This window comes from Grammomys surdaster, unplaced genomic scaffold (assembly GCF_004785775.1).
Source record: "Grammomys surdaster isolate TR1022 unplaced genomic scaffold, NIH_TR_1.0 224, whole genome shotgun sequence".
Lineage (NCBI taxonomy): Eukaryota > Metazoa > Chordata > Mammalia > Rodentia > Muridae > Grammomys > Grammomys surdaster.
Window position 1 is genome coordinate 7,952,501 of NW_021604669.1, and position 23,806 is coordinate 7,976,306.

Consider the following 23,806-nt stretch of genomic DNA (forward strand, 5'->3'; position numbering starts at 1 on the left):
CTGTTCTGTTCTGTTCTGTTCTGTTCTGTTCTGTTCTGTTCTGTTCTGTTCTGTTCTGTTCTGTTCTGTTCTGTGTCTAGCAAAAGCAGTTGCTTTCATTTTCACCCTCTGTTCTCATATCAGAACAATAGATTTCTGACATGTACCAGGGTTTCCAGTGGGCATCAAATAGTGGATCATTTCTTCAGCAGCTGGGTATCCTTAATCTAGTTCACTCCTGATACTACAAGAAGATAGTGTTTAGATATCATCCCAAGCCTGTAAGATTGCCTTCCAGGACTAGATGCCAGTCATGAACACTGGTAGTTTTTAATCTGTACTTTTGACTTATATTCTGGGTTTCTGTGATCCTTTCTTCAGTTTTAATTAATTCAATTGAACAGCTCACAAAACTCTGAGAGGCACTTTCTTATATTTATTTGTTTATTATGAAGGATAGTTCAAAGGACCCAGTTAAAGAGAGGCACAGGTGTGATTTGGGAGAGGGACTTGGGAGTTCTCATGCCCTATCTGAGCATGCTGCTTTCCAGAAACCTGCATGGGGCCAGTTACAAGGAAGTCTTTTGAATGCTGCTTTTTTTGTTTTATGGCATAAAGTCTGTTGAGGTTCTTCTCCTTTCCTTCTTCAAAGGGTAAGGAGCAGGAAGCCTCTGGAATAAGGAGGGTATTATAATAGACTAAAAGATCAGATCTCTCTCTCTCTCTCTCTCTCTCTCTCTCTCTCTCTCTCTCTCTCTCTCTCTGTGTGTGTGTGTGTGTGTGTGTGTGTGTGTGTGTGTGTAAACGATAGAGAACAATTCCAGTTCATCCTCAGGGATACCTTCTACCACTCTTGAGGCAAGGTGTCTCATTGACCTGGAGCTCACTAATTAGGCTACACAAGCTGGTCAATGAAAACCAGGATCTTCCTGAGTCTGCTTCTCTAAGTGCTCGGACTAAGCATACCTCGCATTTTTTAATGTGAACTCTAAGGATCAGATCTATGTCTCTGTGCTTGTGAGGAAGGCACCATACCAATTGAGCCAATTACCCAGCGCTAGAGAATTTTACTATGACCCCTGCACTTGGACATTATAGATTTTTCTATGACTCACATTGAAGAAGGAATTATAAGTCAGGGACAATGGTTAAAACCAAATTGTATATCATAATAAGCTCATATTTTGCCAACATATCCCCCAAATCTAATAATTTTAGAGCTAACAGTATCTGTAATAATTTTAACCTAATATTTAGTAAAAATATGATTCCAGCAATGAGAATAATAAAGGGGTGAATATTAGTTTTCACACAAATCCAAAGTTCTTGGCCCATGTGTGGCTCTAGGTTTCTGTGACAAGAATGCAGGAATACAGTGGTTTTGTGGCATCCATTGGCTTAGTTCTCCGAGGGTATTTGGTCCTTCATCTTCAGTGTTTTCTGTGGTTGAGAAATCACTGGTTGCTAGATTCTAGACCAGATATCTTGTCGAGTAAAATTTCCTAGACTATGCAAATAAGTTGGATAATTGAACCTAGAAAAAGAGATTAATCATTTTAACACATAAGCTAGATGGTAGATTGTCATCATTGCACAAGGTCTTCCTAGAAAATCAGTGGTGTGAAGCAGAACTTGATAAACATGGATCCTAGCGACTGAGGCTGTGAGTCATTTGCCTGAAGGAATCAGGGTTAGACTGGAACCACATGCTCAGCACAGCTGGGCTTCTCCATGCTGCTGTGCCCAGGGCAGAGTTGTGAGAGGTCACTATGTACTGAAAATGGCCACTAGTAGTGCAAGGTACTCTAGGAATGGGGTCTTTTGATGCCCCAGAGCCACACAGAAGACAATGAGGCACATTAGAGAAAGGACATTGGGACTTACAGAATTGTCCTTCTTTAATCGTTTTGCCTGACACATCTGGCAAGTGGAACACAAGGGTCCTGCACTCCCTAACTCTGAACCTCCACTGTTCAACACACACACGCTGCTGCTGCTGCTGCTCAGAGTTAATGTAAACCACCAGATCAAGTCTTTCAAGAGACAGCCTTCACTTAGGTTTTACAGAATACTGTCAGTACATGTGAAAAGTAATGATGGTAAATATGTTTACTGATACTTAAGAATGAAGCAATCCACTTTGAAATGTTAGGTACCGTTCTACTGAGAGTCTGTAAGGTATGTCTGAGGAAAATGCAGTCTACCTGTGGCTTAAATCACGTATTTATCCCATAGCTTTTCCCATAGCTCTGGAGAACAAATGATCCAGGCGAAGTTGTAGAAAACTAGGCTAAGTTGGGTCCCCCTCAAGTCTGTGAGGGAAACTCTCTCTGACTCATGCTCTCATTGCTCTGATCTCTGCCGCAGTCTTCTCACAGTGTTCCTAGAATCTCCCAGTTCAATCCAATAATGTCTAGCCCATATTTACATTAATATTTTGTGATATTTTTTGCATAAATATACTAATATTTATTTGAAAATTTACATAATGTGGTTGTTACAGGAATTTATTTTATTTATGCCATGATTTTATTCCGTTTTCCAACTTGATTAGTCCTTAACTCTAGCATAAACTGAGTCACCTTGGAAAGTGTACCACAACTGCTTCTTACCTTAAGTAATAGCTGCAGCTGGAGGTGAACTTATTAACGCAGCCTCAGTCTTCATAGAAGGATGCTAGAAAAAAGAGTCTCTGAAAAGCCTGGTACTCTTCTAATATATTTCATTCTAAATAGCATGGGTATTTCTCAAGATATCCATTATGATACTTCACTTTAAAGATATGTTTCCAAGCTAAATATTAGATGAAAGCCAGAAATTAATACATCTTAAAATTAAAGGTAGTGAAAGTCAAATATCTAACTAATAATGTTTTTCTTTTTTACTTTGGCTGCCAGGAAGCTCAAAACTAAACCTATGGCTTCTGCATAGCAGCTGCACGAGTCTCATGAAAACATGTTTCCTATCTCTTTGTTAACATTTTGATGTATAATATGACTTATCCCAGTAATTGGAAATTGTACGCTTCACTAAATTTGTATCTCATTAAATGCACTCTATAGTATCCTGTTTCAGCAGATTAACATAAGTTTAGTGCCTTAAAACAAGGCAAATTCACTTTAGTGTTCTGAAAGTCAGAGGTCAGAAATGGTTCCCTGGGCAGAAATTTAGGTATTGGCAGGGCTATTAGTCACGGAGAGTGAGAGGGAGGAGGCATAGACAGACCCGTGCCTTGCTGTTTGCCACCTCTAGAGGGCACCCGTACCTTTGTGTTTATGGCCACTTCCTGGATTTTCAACATCCTCAGTGTTCACATTCTTCTCCAACTCTGAAGCTTGTGCCTGAGCTCCCAACTTTCTTAATTATAGGCTCTTTGTAACTCAATGGGAAGCTATCTGCTCATCAAACATTCTTAACTATCAATCTAAGTCCCTTAGACCAGATGAGGTGACATTCAGAGTGTGGATCACAGGCACCAAGGACTTTGTTGGTCAAGATCATCAATCTAGACCCCCTACCTCTTTCTGTAGAATGGCGCTGGGCTAATACATGTTTTTGTACTGGAAGCTTTGACATTTTGCAGTTTAGTTAGCATTTTTGTTTTTCCCTTCTATTTATGTGTATTTGAGGGGGAGTATATGTATGCATTTGTGTTTTCATGTCAGGGCACATGGGTTTGTGTGTGTCTGTGTGTGTGTCTGTGTATGTGTCTGTGTCTGTGCGTGTGTGTGTGTGTGTGTGTATGCAGATACAGGTCAGTGGACCAATCCAAGCATTATTCCTCCTCAGGATCACCTTGTGAGTTTTTGTTGTTTGTTTTTATTCAGGGTCTGTCACTGACACCTGGGTCTCACCAGTTAGGGTAGGCAGGCTGGCCAAAGAGCTCCAGAATCTACCTGTCTTCAGCTCCACTGTGCTGGGTACAAAGAGTAGAACACAGTCTTTATGTTTGTGCAGGAAGAACTTTATTAACGGACCCATCTTCTCACCCTCTAATTTACGCTTTAATTTGGAAAAATTATATAACTATCATGTAAACATTGTCTATATCAATGGATACTTTGTTAACGTAGCCAAGGGTGGCACAGGAGCTGACTGGAGCTGACTGGAGTCGGAGCTCCTTATGTAAAGTCCTTTCCAGGAAGAGGCTTAGAGAATACTATTGTTTCAGGAGCTGTGATTTGATTTAAGCACCAACAACTTAACATAGTGAGCAGTTATAAAATTAATAGAAATATTTTGAGAGCTTGTCATTAATTGTTTTGACAGAAGACCTACTCATTTCCAGTAAGGGTGCTTTGTAAACTATATGACTTGTATGAAATAAGCATTGGTTTAGGCCAATATTTCTGATTTCTTGTTAATTACTTTAATTCTTTGTTGCTAAGACATTATTATTTCTAATTTAAAAATATATCAATCAAAATTAACTTGGGGCCGATCCTTCCTCCTTTCTTTACTTCTTCCCCTTCTGTTTTCCTTCTTTGTGAGCCGACATAATGTGTCCTTGTAATCCCAGAAATCCTCCTGCCTCAGCCACCTGAGTGATAGTGTTACAGGCATGAATCACCTTGTTTAGCTGAACTGAATAACTGTACTGTCTGTTGCTTTTTGTTTAAGTGGTTGGATGGCAAAGAAATAGAGCGTTCTGAAAGGATCCAGGCATTGCAGAACTATGCAGCAGTTGAACAGCAAATCAGAGATCAGGAGAAAGCTTACTGCCTCAGACGAGCCAAAGAGAAAGAGGAAGCTCAGAGGAAACTTGAGGAAGAAAATAAAAATGAAGACAAGAAGAAGAGCAGCCCAGGCTTTGATGGGCGTTGGTACACAGACATCCACACTGCTTGGTGCGTCCATCAGTGATTTGCATTCTTGTTAACTCCCATTAAAACACCAGCAGTATTTCCTCCCCAATGTTTCCACAGAATCAGTTGTGTTCCAGGACATAACATCATAGTGAGCTTGTCTGGGATGGATATGAATATCTCATGATGATGATTCTAGAATTTCTTCCCTTAGAAAAATTGCTTTTCCTAACCATCAACTGGCATTTGCATCTGAAATTATCCCTAGAGAAATCTCTTTAAACATGTACAGAGAAGATGAATTAACAGGTGTAGCGTGATTTCAAAGGCAGGAATAGTTTTAAAAAGTTAAATGCAAATCACACAATAATAAAATGAATAATTCTGATTGCATCATGAAACATTCTATTTTGTGAGTTACATAGTGAATACATTTTTAAATGTGATTAATAACCTTCTAATTGATCTTTTATGAATCTGAATTTTTCACGGTATTTATTTCAAGTGAATCACAACTATAGTCACTTGATTTGATTCTATATAGTTTTAAATATTTACATAATATATTTCTTATTGAGAAAACAATAATTATAAAATATTTCAGATGTACACAAGTGCTTTATAAACAATTAAGCAAGAAGCTATTGTTCCCCACCCAGACAGAATAAGTGACAGTCATTTGTATGCTTGCAGTAAATCTTTTAGAAATAATGAACTGTCAAAGGGAATGCTAGAAGCCTGCTGAGTACCCTTGTGTTGTGTTCTCCTTGTTACCCTCAGTGATGTCTGCTGCCCTGAACCCTGAATATAGTTGACATATATCTTACTGTGGCCAAGAATGGTGGCTCACTCCTTTTACAACAGCATTTGGGAAGCAGAAGCAGCAAGTCTCTGTGAGTCCAGGCCAGCCAGAGCTATCTAGGGACATTTGCCTATAGATATCTTAATGTAGTAAAACTTATGGTTGTCTTTCTTGTCTCACTTGTGAAATCCTTCATGACATTGCATCTGTGGATCGAGACTCAGCTCTGTCAGTGATGTAGGCTAGGGTATCCCTGATCTATTACTGAGACATTGGCTTAGTTGGGCAGGAAAAAGAAGCAACCCCATGCCCCAAGGTTTCAGGGAAAAAAAAAAAACCATTGAGATTCCCAGGCTACAGAAAGGGGAGATGAGCATCCTCCCTCTCAGCTTCATGAATATTGGGAAAGATGTGTTAATGAGTTGTAGCAGCTAGAGGACATGAGAGGGGTAGTGCCAGCATTTCACATGGTGACTATCTGGGACTATTTCACAGGCTAAGTGCCGATGTTAGGAGGAACCATGCTTGAGGTATTGTAAAGGGATTCTACCCAAGAGAGCAGTCTAAAAAGAGACTGTGGCCTGAATTGGCAGTGTCAGAAGCTCAGGAATTATCCCAGAAGGATCAACTAAGCATGTTGACTACCCCAGAAGGGGGCAATATAGTTGGAGAACTCATTGTCTGGGCAGAAAGGCAGCACCAGCAAGGTTACAGGAGCAGCGGTCACATGGCTGATACTCACCTTCTTCTCCTACCTGTCCTCTCAGGCCAAACATAAGGCTGGAGAATCCAACCAGGCATAATGATGGGCACAGAGATAAAAAGCAGATGAAGCAGGAAAGTGAGAGCAAACTGTGCATATCTCCCAGGCAAAACCCAACTGTGAGATGGACCAGGACAGATTGGAACTTGGATAGGGAATAAGGGGCTTCACCTTAGATGGAAATCTTGAGTTTTGTTTAAACTGTAGACGTCTTAAGGCCTGGACTTGAGTCTTAGCTGAAATGAAATTATTCTCAAGCAGTGCCTATGTGATTGTGGATTCTGCTGATGAGTTGGCCGGGGGAGAAAGAGAATGAATTTAAAGAAATGATGAAGAGAAGATTCTATGCATTCCCCAGAGAGCTCAGACATTTCATCACCAGCTATGTACACTTAGATTCAATCAGATTTTGAAGACTTAAGTTACTTAGCTAATGCTTCTGCTGGTTTTTATTTTCTAAAATCTTTTTTATATTTTCACTTCTTGAAAATGTCATGTAATGTATTTTGATAGTTCTTCCTTTTCTCCAACTCCTCCCATATCTTCCCCTCTCCCTACCTATCCACTTCATAATCTCTCTCTCTCTCTTTCTTAAAAAAACAAGATCAAAACCAGTTCTCTCTCTTACTTGTTCTCTCTCTCTCTCTCTCTCTCTCTCTCTCCTCTCTCTCTCCTCTCTCCTCTCTCCCCTCTCCCCTCTCTCCTCTCTCTCTCTCTCTTTTCTCTCTCTCTCTCTCTCTCTCTCTCTCTCTCTCCCCCCCTCTGCCACACACACACACACACACACACACACACACCACACCATACCATACCATACTATAATATATCACACCATTGAACCTGATTTGTGTTGAGCAACTACTTCTAGACATGGGGCCCACCCTGGAGTCTGGTTGATATGCTTTATTTATTCCAGTGGCATTCCAGCAGAATATTGTAGACTGTTACTGATCCCCCATAGGTTGATGTTTCTGTACCATAAAAACTTTGGCTGTAGGGTGAAGTCCATTTTTCAGTTATTTTCATGATTTTATTCATTGAAGTATACAGTTGCTTATAACATGTTTTTTTTAAAAAAGCAGGACATTTTCATATGCTCTGCCCATAGTATCTGAATTTCAGTATTTTTGTCCAATCAATGACTTCATAAAAATAGCATTCTTCCTGAAGATCAACTAAATAAATATTTTTTGGTAATGACCTCCAGTGATCTGGAAATATACAATGATCTGATATATACTGAGTTGTTTTTAATATACTTAGCTTCAGATACGTTTACACTGAATGTGTATTCTAGAGAGTGATGAGGGGAGAGAGGCTTCCCCAGTGCTTACTGTTCACTGCTATCGTCTCCTCTCTACTAGAACAGAGCCATGTCCTGAAAGTGACCTCATGGTCTGTCTTGCCCATGAATCTGGCTCAGTAAGTTTCCTAAATTCATGCTGAACAAATGCTGAATAGTTCATAACACACTCATTCAATTACACAGAGAGATCATTTAATTCCCAGACAATACACAAAACTGGGTAAATGAGAGAACAGAGAACTGCTACCATACAAAGTAGCATAATCAGAAGTTAACCATGAAAAATGAAGTGGAGGCCATACTCCGGAAAGGCTCACGTCTCTGAAGAGCATTTAGAGGGAGAAATTATTGAAAGACATCGAAGTAAAATGATCAAATTGTCAATTAGAGCCAGAACTCAATCAGAGCAGTATAGAGAGAGGATATGATAGGAGAGGACTGAATTTGGGGAAAATTGCAAAGGTCCTGTGATCTCTCTGCTCAGCTGATCACCTGTACCTCCTGCAAGATACCACATGGACCCATGGACCCCCTCTAAATCTACAAATAGATTCTGATGAGAGATCAGAAATCAAAGCTTCCCCAGGAACCCATATCAACTAGGCATACAAACGTTCAGACTGGGTACTGTGATACTTTAAAAAAACTGAGGATCTACCTTGGTTCTGGGACAGTAATTTCCTTCATCGTAGTTCGTGTGACCTCTCAATGACATTTGTCATTCACAGGTATGAAGTAAAGATAGGAAAGCATAAGGCACTTAAGAGGAAGCATTAGTGATGAAACTCCTATGTTCATAGTTGGGCTTACATGCTCTGGGTCTGTTTGCTCTGCCCAGCCCATATGCCATGGAGAATCAAGACCATCTCCAGGCACCAGAAACACAAGAAGAACAACACAACACAAAGACATCAGATGAAATTGAAGATGATCTGGCGTTCTGGAACAAGCCGTCTTTGTTCACCCCTGAATCTAGACTGGAAACTCTCAGACACATGGAAAAACAACGTAAAGCCCAAGATAAGTTAAGGTATTCGTTTTTCCTATGTCTGAATGAGTCACTCTCCTGTGGACTGTAGGTTCTCTCCATTGTACATGCTTTACCTATTGTCTGTGCCAAATCATTATTAACCATTATGTATGAATCTTGCCTTTTCCAAATACAGCTTTCTGATGAATTTTATTGGCTAACTTCATTAACATAAAAATACAAGTTTAGAACACCATGGATTATGATATTTGAGATAGAGTTTTGTTTTGTTTCCTTTTAGCCACTTTACATACTAGAAAGAGTATGGCTTAGGTATAGTGGAAATTAGTAAAACTCCTGGGCTGGGGCTTCTACTCTGCCTTGATCATTGAGTTAGCGGATAAAGATACAAGCACAGCCTTTTTATTTTCAATATGCCTTAAGCAGCACAAAAGCTGGGCAGCTCCCTCCAAGCTGTTAGAATCTATCTCCCTATCAATAACCCCAAGTTATTACTTATGATTTACTATGTTCCATCTGGGCTGCTCTTAACTCTGATTGGGCAGCCCTTGGGGCCATGCTCTCTTGACCCTTATCTCATGGTGGCTTCCTTCTCCTCCTCCTCCTCCTCCTCCTTCCCCTCCTCCTCCTCCTCCTCCTCCTCCTCCTCCTCCTGGTTCTCCCAGATCCAAGCTCCTGAAACCTCACCCTTACCTATGTCTCTTCTGCCCACCTATTGGCTGTTGGCATCTTTATTCACCAGTCACAATTAACTGGGGCTAGGGTCATTCAGTGCCTTAAGTACAGACTCTCTCGTCTTTGGAGTAGCCAGTCTTGGGGGCCCCAAATTAGCATCACAGTGCAGGCAGCATTAGGCCAACCCACTCTACCTAGGTTAGAAGTACGGTTAGAAGTACAGTTTAAGGCTCAAAAGAAAGAGTGATTCCGTGGTATGAAATCTTGAGTCTGTTTTGTTAATGTGCAAAATGAAGAATTAGAATTAGTTTCACTAAGCTTTTTCTTCTCATGGTACAACTTTCCTGGACACTTCACAGTACAATGCCACTTTAAGAGTTTGGATGCAACTTCACTACTTGTTAATTGCTAGGATCCCTAAGCAATGCTTGTGTCAACTGCACCTTTCCAGAAATAGGTTCTGTTTCTTTCCATTCCATGTCAAGACTGAAATCTAGTATACAAAATATATCCACTGACAGGAATACTTGCTATTTTTGCACTTGAGAATGTCATCAATTAGGTCTGAAATGATTGTCTACATGGCAGTGAGATGAATACAACACAATATGTTTTCTATGATTATCAATGGAAAGCAAGAAACTGAGTTGAAAACCTTCTAAAAGTCTCTACCACTTCCATAAAATGTTCTTCACTAGAGAGAGAGAAACACAAAGTGTAGTGACTTGGTCAAGGCCACATAGTGCCTTGAGAAGAGCAAGAGAGCAGCCTTAGAAAGTGAGTGTTCATGTCCTGACACCCCACCAATCTCTGTGATGCTTGCAAGTAGGACATAACTGGTCCTACTCTGTTAAGCAAAACACATCACCCATTTCAATATTCCACTGTGGGGTTTTTTGTTTGTTAGTTTTGATGAAATCAGATAAGTCAGTAAACATGAAGTTTTTATACAGATTTAAGAGCCCTTTGAAATATAAATTCGGTGTATCAGTAGACTTACAGTATTCCTAACATATGTATTTGTGTTCCTGAATATGTATTGTTTGTGACTATATATGTGTTTAATATGTTTATATAGTATAAGTAATTTATATCATACTAAGCCTAGAACCAGGAGCAAGTTATTTTTCCCTAACACCTTAAAAGTACAGCTGAGTTGCATGGAGTCTCAGTCGTGCTATTTAGCCTGCCTTTGTGTATTCAATAGTCATTTTATTAGCTGGGGGAAAGCATTAACAAAGGCCAGCCTTTTTGTCCTGTGTGTACTCTTGTCCACACTGAGAATAGTGAAGCTCTGTGTTTCCAAATTCCTTCACTGCCCTAAGTCACTAAAATAGCTTGATCAGATCGAGAGGATCAGTTAATGTGCAAATGAGTGTAAGATTGAAACAGTAAAGTTAACTAACACAAAAGCCCTATTTAAAAGACAGTAGAAATTCATGGCAGATGGTTGCCTATGGTTACATCATCCTTCCATGTGTCCACATCTGCCTATTCACACGTTCAAATGTTATCTGTAGTAAAGAAAAACATGTGCTGACTTTTTGCTTTACATAGTCCATTTTCCTCAATTTCACCTCTGCCACCATTCAGCATAGTAAGAATGAACAAACTTGGTTTGCTAGCACCCTGCTTTCTCGTCTCCCTGTAACTGTGTAAATCACTTCTAACCTCTGAATAAATCAACCTCTAACATAGTTTGTGTTTGATACAGTTGGTCTGGGACCAGACTCAGTGGTCCAGTAGTTTCCTGGCATGTATGCACCCTTGATTTAATCCTCAGCACTACACAAAAAGAAACTAAACTTCAGTGGTATATATTTGCTTGCTAGATACACCATCAACATTTTTCTCCATCACTGTGTAAAGAGAAAACACATTTTTTTAACAGCTGTGAGGTGTGTTCCAGTGTTACATTCCACAGTAGAGCTAATCAATACTCCATGGATAGATAGTCTGAGCAGTTCTGGACTTGCCACTGGAAACGATGCTGTGAGAAGTGTCAGTTTACACATTCCTTATGCACCAGTATTTTTATTTCCACAGGATGGATTTCACTTGTATTTCAAAAAATGGTAATTCCAACTAAAGCAGAAGCTCCATACACACACGTGGAGAATTGACAGTTATCTGAGTAAACCATGCATAAAATAGACTCATTTAAATATTCATGAGTATTTCATGAAAAGGAATTTACTTCCCCAATCCAAACTCCCTGGCAAATTGTTTTGGTCTTTGGAGATACAAATATAACCATGTAAAACTGTTTGGTTTTTATCGAGGAGTGAAGAATTAAGGGGACAGACTCTCAGTGAGCTATGAGTATGGTAACAAGTGCCTGATTAAATTTTAAAAAATTTTTATGATTTATGATTAAGTATCTCAAAGTAATACAAAGATGTATTAGTAACATTTATACCTTCGTTAATTCCTTGTCTATCCCTTGGTCTCTCCCATCACCCTCCCTAAACCTTAAGTGAGAAGAAAAAGAACTTGAAACCACCCCGGACTTTGATTACAGAAGATGGGAAGGCCCTGAATGTCAATGAAGCCAAGTAAGTGAGGCTAAGTGGAGACACTGCCGGTGGGGTGGCGCTAGTGAGCACACACTGCTGTGGCCTCAGTCACGAGCTTGCTTTGACTAGAGCATGTTGACCCCTGTGAAGGAGTTTGAGGAGTGTACCATAATGTTATTTTGTGCATGATTGAAAGCTAGACATCTCTATTTCTAGTGTAAAATTCTCCTGGTTTCTAGAAAACAATCCCAACATATGGAAATCTTAGATATCTATGCATCCCATGAAATTTTGGCCCATATACAGTTTTAAGCCTGAAAACTGTCACTGCGTCATCATCCTGTTTATGAATTTTTTTTTGAAATTCTGCCACAAGCAGTCTGGCTGAAAACACTGAGACACTCTCCTTCACGTCTACATTTTCCCTGGAACCCATCTAGTGAGCATTCAAAAATTCTAGGGAAAGGCATTGCTATAAATACCTCAGTAACAGAGAGAGAGAAAAAACCTGAAAACCCTCAAACCTCATAATATCTGGGCTACCCTGTCTATCTGTCTGTCTGTCTGTCTGTCTCTCGGAAAGCTGAGAATTAGCGAGCATGCCCACAGTGCCTTTTATAATCTCAATACAAATAACAAGCCTATAGGCTAAATCTCATTAGCTTCATTTCATTACTCAAAGCCCATTTATTGCCATCATTTCATTTGCTATGTCATTACCACAACAAAGACAATCTAGACGCATTGCAGGCATATCTCATCTTCACAGAAAGCATGGTTGGCAGACAGAAGATTGGCTCCTTAGGCCAGCGATATGGATATGGTCACATAGTTAAGCTGATGCATCCGACTTGTCCACACTGGCCCAGTTGTAATAATTTCTTGATCGGGGCTCCAGCTTCCCATATGACATGCCCTCCTTTCATCCAGCAGACAGGAATGCAGTTCCAGACAGTAGGACAGGTACAGCAGAAGCCACCTTCACCAAATCTGAACATCTTATGGGAAGACAATCTATCTTCGGCTTCAACAGGGAAGGGAGACTCTCAGAGCCTTATGTATTATTGGAGAGAGCACCATTCTTTCTGCCGCTCCAGCAGTCAGGCTCCATCCACACAGGAAACCACTCATTCTATAGCTTTGCTTATTGTCCTCACACTGTGTTCTCTTGCTGCTTTGGATTTTATCTCCCTCATAGAAACTCATCCTTAGCAGAATCCACAGCTCCCATCTTTCCCCCTGTCCACCATCACCAACCCACAGATCCCGGCATTGTTTAATCTTGAGCGTTCACCTCTGCTCAGTGTGCATGCAGTGAAGCATCCACCTTTACCCACTGCTCCTGATGCAGGTGCAAGTACCACAGGTCTCAAGTTGTCTGTGGTACTGTCCTGGCGAACATCCCTCAGTCTCTTGCAGGCAGAGGTCACACCTCTTCCTTCTCCTCATCTCCAGTACTGCCTTATGTTCCCATAGACTTAGCCAAAGACCTTGTTCCTTACTTGACTGGAACAACAAAATCAATCTAGGCATCTTTTGTTTCCTGTGGTAGACAGCATTCTCCTGATGTGATGGCTATGCTGTCAAAACTCAGCCCCAGCCCCCTTGCTGGGTCACTATTCAGTTTCTCTAATTGTCCAACACTTAGCTTCCCAGGATCCCCTGCTCTCTGCATCACTCCTTTGCCACTTCACTGGACCAACAGCACTAGCATACAGGCATATTTTAGTAACTTTAATCTTAAAGAACAAAACTTCTCCAGTTTCTGTCAACTTCTACTTCTCTGCCTAAAGCTGCAGCCAAATTTCTTAGCAGTCTTGTCAGTACTCACTCTTTGACATTTTACTTCATATTTCATTTTGAAGCCACTTCTGAATATTGCATTATCCAAAAAATTCCTTAGTCCCATCATTTGCACAGTGATCATTCATAGCCAGGCCTCAGCTTATTCTACCTTGGGAGCTTGGGTGGAGTAGAGAGTCCCCTCCCTGTTAAAGCAGGCTCTTCCTCTGGCTATTATGCTTGGCCAGATGTTCTGCCTTGCCTCCTATGAGCTTTAGTTTCTCGGCTGTCCTTATTTTGCCATGTCTTCTGGACCAGGATGTCATCAAATCCTATGGCTTTTCTAAGCACAGAGAAGGAAAGTGGGTACAACGTCTTCCACCTCTAATCAAACAGCTATTTGCAGTTGATACCTGCTAGGAGAAGGAAAATCAGTTTTCTTCAATGGAGTGGCCCAGGGTATGTCAACCACATCCCAGGACAGGCCCTGTGCTCAGAAATATTTAACCAACACAAAATAGACTCCATACTTTTATTGCTGTTACTATGATGTTTTTTTTTTCTGTTTTGTTTTGAGGGGGGGAGAGCACAAAGTTGGATAGACAAGGAGGGGAGGATCTGGAAGGACTTAGGGGGAGGAAAAAGAAGATAAAAAATTTAAATGTGGCAAATATAAATACTAGAATTAAACCCTCTAGCTTTGACTACAGTGTTCACATTACTCATAACAAGATTGTGCTTCTTCCCTGAGTTCAAGACTTCTATATTCAATTAGCTAGGTGGCATTAGTTTGTTGACATATATGATTGAAAAGGAACAACTGCTTTCCATCTCCCTACCTTCTCCTCTCCATCCCCTCCCAACATACTTACCTCTCACTGTCTCCATCTCAGTAACAACCATCTACCCATTGGCACTAAAACCCAAATCCTTTGATTCCCAATTCTCCTCTCCCTGGCTTTTATCAGTGATCTCCATATACTTTAACTTCAATATTACCAGTGTCCAACTATTCATCAACTCCTCCATTTCTATCTTAGGGTGGATCTGTGCTGCCTTTTACCTAGACAGTTACAATGCCTTGATAAGAGTCTCTGTGATTCATGGTTTTGGCATGCTCTGTTATTCTTAACTGAATAAAGAAGTCAGTTGGGGAAAGGCACACATGTTGTTTTTTAAAAGAAACTCCTGGAAAGTGCCTATAACATCGTCCTTCATATCTCCTAATCTTGGTGCAAGGGAGGATGGGAAATGGTGTTTTTATTTGATATAACTAAGTACTTCATGGGATTCTATTACTAGAGACAAAGAAAAAATAGTAGGGACCTAAATGGTGATCTTTGACCCAGAACAAACCTCTAAAACTAGTTTTAAGTTACATAGAAAGAGAGTTCAAATTAAGGAACGATAGAATCGTGTGATAAACAGTCGAGGCAGACAGGATGGCACATAGAGGGATCCCAAGAGATAAGGAGTGCATGGCTTGTTTGAGACCCTGTAGAAGCCCTGTATGGCTAGATTGTTGAGATCAGTAAGAGTCCCTGCTGCAGTAGGCCTATAGTGAAAGCCAAATATAGAGGTTAATTTGTATTTTCCAAACAATTTAGTATATATCATTTAATATTGGATTATACAGATTACAGTTTAATAGGTTAGTTGCTCAAAATGAAACTAACCAAGTAATTCTGTGGAATATTCTGGCAGTGAGGCAGTTACATTTAGGGCTCAGCCTGGGGATAGAGCTGAAGGGTAAAGGGCTTTGCCTCTTGGCTATCTGAGTACCTGTGCCTCTTCTCTTCTGTGAACCTCTGTTTCTTTATAAAATAGATGTAATAGATTACTGGCTGTGTCTCAGCTTTTCCCTGGTCTGGAGGGATGGCAATAGGAAAGGAGATGGGGAAAATGTGGTAAGGAGAAAAGGAAGGAAGGATGCTGGGAGTTGAGGATGGTACTTTGGAAGCACAGCACACAGAGGCAGCATTTGTGTCCCCAGAAAAAACCCATGCTGGGTTCTAGCAAATGAAATGGAAGAGAGCACTTCACCACCAGGTGTCTCCATCTCTGCACCAAAGTGAGGGCTTTGGAGCTTCCTTGAAACCATGTCAACAAAGTCAGAAAGAGTAAAGTTATTGATAGGCTTCCTGGGCTTCTTTTTTAAAAATTAAATTAGTATAGATGTCTTATTGTCTGATTAGTAAAAATAAGTTTGTCATTGGGGATTTTTATATACCTGCTGTCTTTTACTTTGATTATATGATGGGGTTATCTTCACAATGTACTAAAGCCACCCTTCTCCCCCTCTGGCCCCTGACACTGACCCTAAATAACTCCTTTTTAGACTTGATTTCTCTTTGAAAGATGACGAGAAACACAATCAAATCATCCTGGACCTGGCTGTCTACAGGTAAAGCATTTTTATTATACATTCATCTCATAGTCCTCCCATCAGATCTTTTTCTAAGTAGCAACCCCCTGAGTTCTGTAGCACAGAAGTGGAACTTGGTTTGCTCTTTTGAAGAAATATAGTGCTAAATGTAATTTTTAAAATATATTTCTTTTTTATTTTATATGCATAAATGCTTGCCTATACAAATGTATGTATACCATGTACATGCCTAGTGCCTACAGAGGTCAAAAGAGGGCAGTAGAGTCTCTGGAGCCGGTGTCACAGTTGGTCAAGAGCCATTGTACTTAAAACCTGAACCTAGGTCCTCTTGCAAGAGCAATAAGCACTCTTAGCCACTGAACCATCTCTACGTCCTTCACTGTAATGTTAAACACACAAAGATGAAAGGGGAAGGTGAATCAATAACCCCATAGTCCCATGGCTATGATCTCTCAAACCATACAGAAGGGGTTGAAATGATTCTCAGAGCTGTGCTGCTTTCTGATCCTCATACCCCAGGATTCCTTTGCTTCATGACTGTTGCTCTGACAGCCATCTTTGTTTTACAAAATACTGTGGCATAAGAATGAGCTTTGGTGGTGGGTGAGTCTTCTCTGCCTCATTCCATTGTAGAGCCCTTGATCTGGATTCTCTACTCTGAGATCCCCACATTATGGCTGGTTCTCAGTTGTACTTTATTCCAACAGACAGGTATGACCACATGGTAAGGTGACATGTTTACCCCTCAAGGTCATGACAGAGCATTATTACTCTCTTCTAAAGGTCCTGGGTTTTGACCCTTAACACTCTGCCTGTATTATCACTTACCCTTCCTGTAACATGAATCTCAAAGTGTCCAGGTCATTCTACCTTATTGCTTGACAGTGTTAGAATTGCCCCCACTGCCCTGGTGACTTCTGATCATTGTGTGGCCCATTCCATTCATACCCACTTTCTTGTGCCTGTGTCATTGTCATGTCAATGTCTCTATCCTTCAGCCTCTGAGAAGATGTCACCTTATGAGAGAGGACCCTGCCCACTGTCTGAGAAGGACAGAGCCTGCCTCTACTCAGAACTTCCATCACTCCTTGTCCTTCACTTGCTTTCTGACAAAGTCTAGATTTCCTGTGTTTTAAAATTCCAGCATCAGTGTTCGTTGGGCTGTAGCTTCCCAGTACCTCAAATAGTAGCCCATGCCTATTAGGAGGACCACAGATGCAGTGAATGAATGGCAACAATGGAGCTCATGAACACGTCCAAGCATGCCCTTGTAAAGGCCAGTGTGTTGTTAATGGCTACTTATGTGCTCTGTGTTACATTTGATTTTGCAGTAGCCATGGAAGGTGAGCGAGACACTTATTCTATAATGATCTAAAAGGCATATTTTCAGAGAGTGACTCCTGTCAACATAAACAGTAACTGGAGAAGCCAGAACACAATTGCTCAGGTCTCCTTCCAACTTTACTTTTTTAATTGTGGAAAAAAAATACACATAACATAAAATATATTATGCCAAGACATTTTGGAGTATACAATTCAGTTGCACTTGGTAAATTCACAGTGCTGTTTAACCATTTGACAGTGTCACCTCAACCCCATAGCCACCAAGCAGTCTTCATTTTTCCCTCCTCCTGGTCATCACTAATGTAAGATCTGTATCCTTAAATGAGCACCCAATAGAACTTTTATATAGATGGAGTCATATACTCTGACTATTTTCACTTACCATAATGACTTCATGGTTTATTACTCCCCCACATGTTAGAATTCCATTTTTTTCTGGCTATATAATATTCCATGGTGTGGTTATTGTACATACTGTTTATTTTTTTTAATTTATGGGTGTTTGTGTTCCTTCTACTTTGGCTGTGCTGAGTGGTAGTTAATCTTAGATGCTGTCCTCTTTTTCATACTATGCTCTTGCCCACTGCCTACTCCATTCTCTGCCTACTCACGGCTTGACCCATCCTGCCTTTGAAGGAAACTTCATCTTTCCCTCACTGGTTTCATCTCCTCTGTTCTTATAGCTCTCCAGCCTCCATTTCTGTTTTCTTTTTCTTTCTTTCTTTTTTTTTTTTTTGGAGGCGGGGAGGGGTAAGTATTCATAGTTCCACCCTTTTCAGTTTGTCTCATATTATTTAGGTTATTTCTGAAGTTTTAATTGCATTAAAATCCCTTGCTATCTGTGTCAGCACATGAGATTATAGATGAAGTTCAACCCATGCATCATGGATTATCCAGTCTTTCTTCAAAAACACTTACGGAATGTCTCCTCTGCAACAGGCATGAGGAGACTGTCACCCACATATTCCAGATACCCATGGCTCTTGTTTATCTATTGCCCTGTCAGGGGACACAGGCACTAAGCAGTCAGACTCCTCCTCGTGAGTAACCACAGAGGGAGAAAGGCTATGTGCAGGAAAACAAGCTAGAAAGAGAGCTCAGGGATATAGAATGCCAGTGTGGGGCTGGTGGTTGACAGCATGGGATGGCCAGTGAAATTTGCTAACCTGAGCAATGGAAACAGGGAGATGAGAAGTAGTTTGCTCTATAAAGAACTGGTAGGAAAAAAAAACAGACAGAGGAAGATCTTGAATGCAGAAGCAGATAAATACATGAGAAACTTGAGCATGGTGGAGGACTGTCCTCTTGTTAATATTATGATTTAAAAGTTAATGATGGAATTCTTGATTAACATGAACAGTCTAAGGAACACAACTCACATGCCTTGTAATTCTTGATTAACATGAGCAGTCTAAGGGACACAATTCATGTGCTTTCACAGCATTTCAGAGGGCAGGGTGTTCTTCATTGTTCAGAGGAACAAACAGGCTGAGAGGAATTCAGAAATGTGCTCTACTGGCTTGAAGCAGGAATCTATGGAGTGAATTTCTCAGAAGCCTCTCTGACCCTAAAGCCCACCAGCACCCTGGATGACTCTCCCTGTCTTAAAAGTTGAGATATTTGAATCATTGTCCCATTTTCTTACATTCAAAATCAGTTTTTAGGATGTAGTTACTTGGCAAAACTTGTTTTAATGTGTGAAATCTGGAGGGCCTTGGGTGGCTGCCGTCCCTGTTCAGTAGCTTGTCTCTTCTGGGACTGTGGGTATTCTACATACTGTTTCTACAAAGGAACTGCCCTTCTAGCAGCATTGGTCCAGTGCAGCTGTGCAACAGCTGCAGGGCATCAGAGGCATCCAAAAAAGCAGAGCCAGTGGCTGTTGGCCCAGAGTGTGGTGGATTCAGCATTCCTTGCTGCTGAAATCCTGGGGGCTTAAAATAAAATATTCATGGAAGAACATGACAAGCCATTTTTTTCTTTTGCAAACCTCTGGCATTTCAGACCTAATATATTTTTGGGCTAGGGGCAATCAATGCCAAGTATACTCATATGTCTAAAAATGAAATTGCTGATATATTGAATTTCCTTTGGACTAGGGATATTTAAGGCTAGTATTTTAGAGACAGTTTAGTGTGGACATTTAAAACTTTCTTCATCTAAATTGGTCTTATAATCATGCTTTCATGTTTTTACTTTTTTGAGCTGAATGGTTTTTTTTTTTTGCACAATTACAAGATGTGATATGCTTGATTTTGAAGGTACATGGATACTTCTTTAATTGAGGTGGATGTGCAGCCAACTTATGTTCGAGTAATGGTCAAAGGAAAGGTAAGCATAACTGTGGGATATCACCATTTTAAAAGATAAGTCTTGACCTAAGCCATGTGGTCCCTGTGTAAAAAAAAAAGAGAGAGAGAGAGAGAGAGAGAAAGAAAACCTAACTGGAAAAGCTAGAAACTCAGACAATTCACTGTTTGTTGGATATGTTCTTCATACCACAAGATGGTATGCAGTAGACATGGCTGCTACCTCCAGTATCTCAGGAACATGAGTGCCTTAAACCTGCACCTCCTGTGTTGCCATTTTTTTTTTAAAGTTCATGCCATAGCTGCAAAGTTCAAGTGAATGACTATTCTAAATGGTCACTCATGGCAACTCTGATTTTATCATTTTTAAAAAAGGATTTTTTTCCCTGATTCCGAGCCTGCATTTGGGTTAGCCCAGAGAGACATTAAAATGGAACTATACTGATGCTTTATACGTAAATGATCTTTCCACCCTAGATGGACAAATGAACACTTCATAGATTGTGGCTGGTGAATACTTTTTAGATTGTACATAAAACCAGCTAACACAGTTCATGTATATAAAGAGTAGTTTTAGAATGTATTTTAATGAGTCTAAACAGTTTTCTTAATTTAACACGTGTGTTATGAATTTGTAACAAAAACAGCCTTTGAGGTGGGCTTTTGTAATATGCCCCTGTTCCCTACACTTCCTTCTCATTTCCAGCCATTTCAGCTTGCCCTTTCTACAGAGGTCCAGCCTGACAGCAGCTCTGCTAAAAGGTCTCAGACAACAGGACATTTGCTGATCTGCATGCCCAAGGTAGGAAATGGCATTTGGACGAACTTCACATCTGAGTGTATTGGTTTCTGAAAGAGTGTGACTTGTTGTGGTTAACAGCAACTTCCGATCAGGATGACATTACTTGAGAGTAGCAGAAATACTCTCACAACTGCTCACGTACAAGGAAAAAGGATCCTGAGAAGAAACTGCTGAGAAGGAACACTGGAATATGACTGGGGCCCAAGGTGACTCACCCATCTAAACTTGACCAGCTCTGCAGACCAGAATCTAGATAGCACATGGAGAGATAGAATACAAGGTTCTTCTAAGTGAGACTGATCCTGATCATTCTGTGTGCTGCCTGGAAGTCTAGCTGGCCTGGGTGTTCTAAAGATTTCTAAGCATTCAGCTTAATAGTTTTGTAACTTTTGGAAAGTTACCAACACCTCTAGAGTTCTAGATTTTATGATTTTTAAGACTTATAAATATGAACATAACTCACAATATTGATAGCATTCCATGATATTAATAATATAATCTTTATAATTCAATATACATATTAATTTTCCTTAAATTTTATTCATTTGGAAGAAAACAGTTGATTCACTCTTTGTATTTTCATATGGTATTGGGTCATGTTGATTCAGTTCAGTATATTTATTGAATATCTCCCTACTATCAGCTGCTGGCTTGAAGATGAATATGAAACTTTAGATTTTTCCTGATTTTAATGGGGAGACATGGTTATAAGTATATAACTTTGCCACAGTCTGAGAAGAAATCATGGAAACATGTGGTAGAAATAGTTGGGTAACACGAATAGTTTGATAGAGAAGAGGTGAGTGACCAATTTTGAAAGGACAATTGACTGTGGTTCATGGAAAACAGAACAAATAAAGAAGACCGTATGAGACTGGAAAGTGAGTCTCTGTGTCTGCAGCAGAGGACAAATTCAGAAAGTAGAAGACCAGAAGGCATACAGAAAAGAATACATTGGTGACCTCAGACTGAAGCATCACTCTTGATGTTATTTCTTATTGTGGATACATTTGAAAAACCAGAGGCAGCTCCTTGATAAATCCAGGTTGAATAACATTTCCATCTTGATTTTATTCTTCAACATGATGAGTACATACTAGCATCCAACCAGATACTGCGCCAGGTACTGAATAAACTAAGAGAACAAAAACATTTAAACAAACAAACAAGATTATTTTAGATTGAGCTCAGCCCTGTGCTGAAGATATGTGAGAAAATAAGATTAAGAGGTTTGACTGAAGGCATGTGACTAGTCCTTTTAGATGGAAGGATCAAGAAAGGCACCATAGAAACATGACATTTGTGGTGGTTTGAATAAGAATGGCCCCCACAGATTCATTTATTTGAATGCTTGGTCACCAGGGAGTGTGATTGTTGGAAAGGATTAAAAGGATTAGGAGTGTGGTCTTGTTGGAGTAGAGGTAGTTTTGTTGGAGGAAGTATGTAACTACAGAGTGGGCTTTGAAGTTTCAAAAACTTATATCAGGTCTCTCTCTCTCTCTCTCTCTCTCTCTCTCTCTCTCTCTCTCTCTCTCTCTCTCTCTCTCCTTCACTCTCTTTCTGTCTGGAAGTCAGAAAGTAGGTCTCAGCTACTTCTTCAATGCCATGCCTGTCAGTGTGACTCCATGATCTCTGTCATGTTGATAATGGTTTAACGTGTGTTCGAGTGTGCACGTGTGTGTGTGTATGTGTGTGTGTGTGTGTGTGTGTGCGCGCGCGCTTATGTGCAGAGCCCAAAATGGCCCGAAGAGGGAGTCAGATGTCTTTGAGCTGAAGTTACAAGTAACTGTGAGCCTCCATACATGGATTCTGAAAACTGAAATCAAGTCCTTTGCCGGAGCGGTACACTCTATTTATTCCTAAGCCATCTTTTCAGTCTCCTAACCTGATTGAAAGAGGAAATTCTACCTTCTGTGAGGATTAAGAACCAAAAGGTAAAAAAAATGACTCAAAAATAGTGAAGTGAGAAATCTTTGCAGTGAGGGAACAATGTTGGGAGCTGCCAGACAGGTGATGAGTCACCAAGTTGAGATTATATTTTGAGGGGAATGCCAAAATGATTCAGGAAAGTCACGGATGCTTTAACTAACAGGTATATTCTGGTGTCATCTCAGTTGGCAAGGTCTCTAGAGGGATTCGAGGAAAGTGGGTCATAGGTTCACATAGTGATTTAAATAACAAATGCCACAGGACATCTAGCTGATATCTCAGGTAGGCATTCACATCCATCAGTCTTGAGCTCAGTGGAAACAACTGGTTAGAAGTTGGAAATAATGAAGAAAGAGATGGTAGATAGGAAATGGGGTTGCTGAAAATGTTTCTATCGGGGTACAGATGGAGCAGGAAAGAGTTTAGGGTGGAGCAGTGGGGACAAAGCTGCATTTTGAAGTTGAGGAAAGAGCCAGCATGCAGCATTATATAAATAATCAGGGAATTGGGAATACTGACAAATGTCCAAAGTACCAGGAAAGTCTACAGGATAAACCTTTTCAAGAAGGAAGCTGAGCCTGAGGAGGACACATACGGGTTCACTGGACTTGTCAAAATAGAGGCCACCATGGTGACAGTCATCTCAGTGGGAGGGAGAAAACTGTAAGAATCAGAAGCATGGCAGAAACTTCAGACAACTGATTTTGGAAATGTTGCTCAAAATGGGAATCAAGTAACAAGCTAGGGACTATCCAGGGATGAAGAGTCAAGGGAGAGCTTTGAGCATATAGATAGTTTATAAATGACTCCTTGAATGTTGACTGGAAATTGAAGATAAAAATACAGTCTGTGCTTCCCTGGTAGATTAAAGTTCTGGCATTTACAACTTCTAAAGAATGGAAGGATTGTCTCTGCTTACTTTTGGATTTTGTGCAATTTTCCTTTGATCTTGAAGTTGAACATCTGGGACAGAGCTTGATACTGTGATAGGCTTAACACAGGTGAGAGCTCTGAAAAAAAATTTAAAGGAGTCTGACTTTAAAATTTTACTTGTCACTGTGAAGTATCCAGATTCTTTATTACAATCTGAGTGAACTAAAGTGTTTTCTGTTGCTGTTTGTAGAATTTCACTCCAAAACTTACTTTAACCATGAAGAAACAATTTGTCTTTTAGAGGAAAATAGAAGAGTAGAGAGGCTGAGTCAGGGTCCTTCTCAAATGTCTGGTTACTTTCAATTAAACTTCTCTTATCAGATGAGCACAGGAAGTAACAAGTATCACACTTCTTGCTTACTCTACCCCCACCTCGAATGAATGAAATAGAAATGAGCAGAAATCAAAGATGCAGGGAGAGAACAAAGCCTCTTCAGAATAAGTAGTCCAATTAAATGAAGAGCCATCTAGTTTTGATTAGCCTCAA

The 23,806-nt window shown here is 40.2% G+C and overlaps 1 protein-coding gene across 1 annotated transcript in view; it reads left to right on the plus strand.

Moving 5' to 3' along the window:
* Positions 1-23,806, plus strand: part of Lrrc6 (leucine rich repeat containing 6) — an 89,429-nt gene that overhangs the window by 25,188 nt on the left and 40,435 nt on the right. The window contains exons 5-10 of the mRNA XM_028773291.1: positions 4,600-4,826; positions 8,494-8,685; positions 11,799-11,876; positions 15,958-16,023; positions 19,608-19,677; positions 20,362-20,457. Of these exons, the coding sequence (XP_028629124.1) occupies positions 4,600-4,826; positions 8,494-8,685; positions 11,799-11,876; positions 15,958-16,023; positions 19,608-19,677; positions 20,362-20,457 (729 nt within the window). The remainder of the gene's footprint in view (positions 1-4,599; positions 4,827-8,493; positions 8,686-11,798; positions 11,877-15,957; positions 16,024-19,607; positions 19,678-20,361; positions 20,458-23,806) is intronic.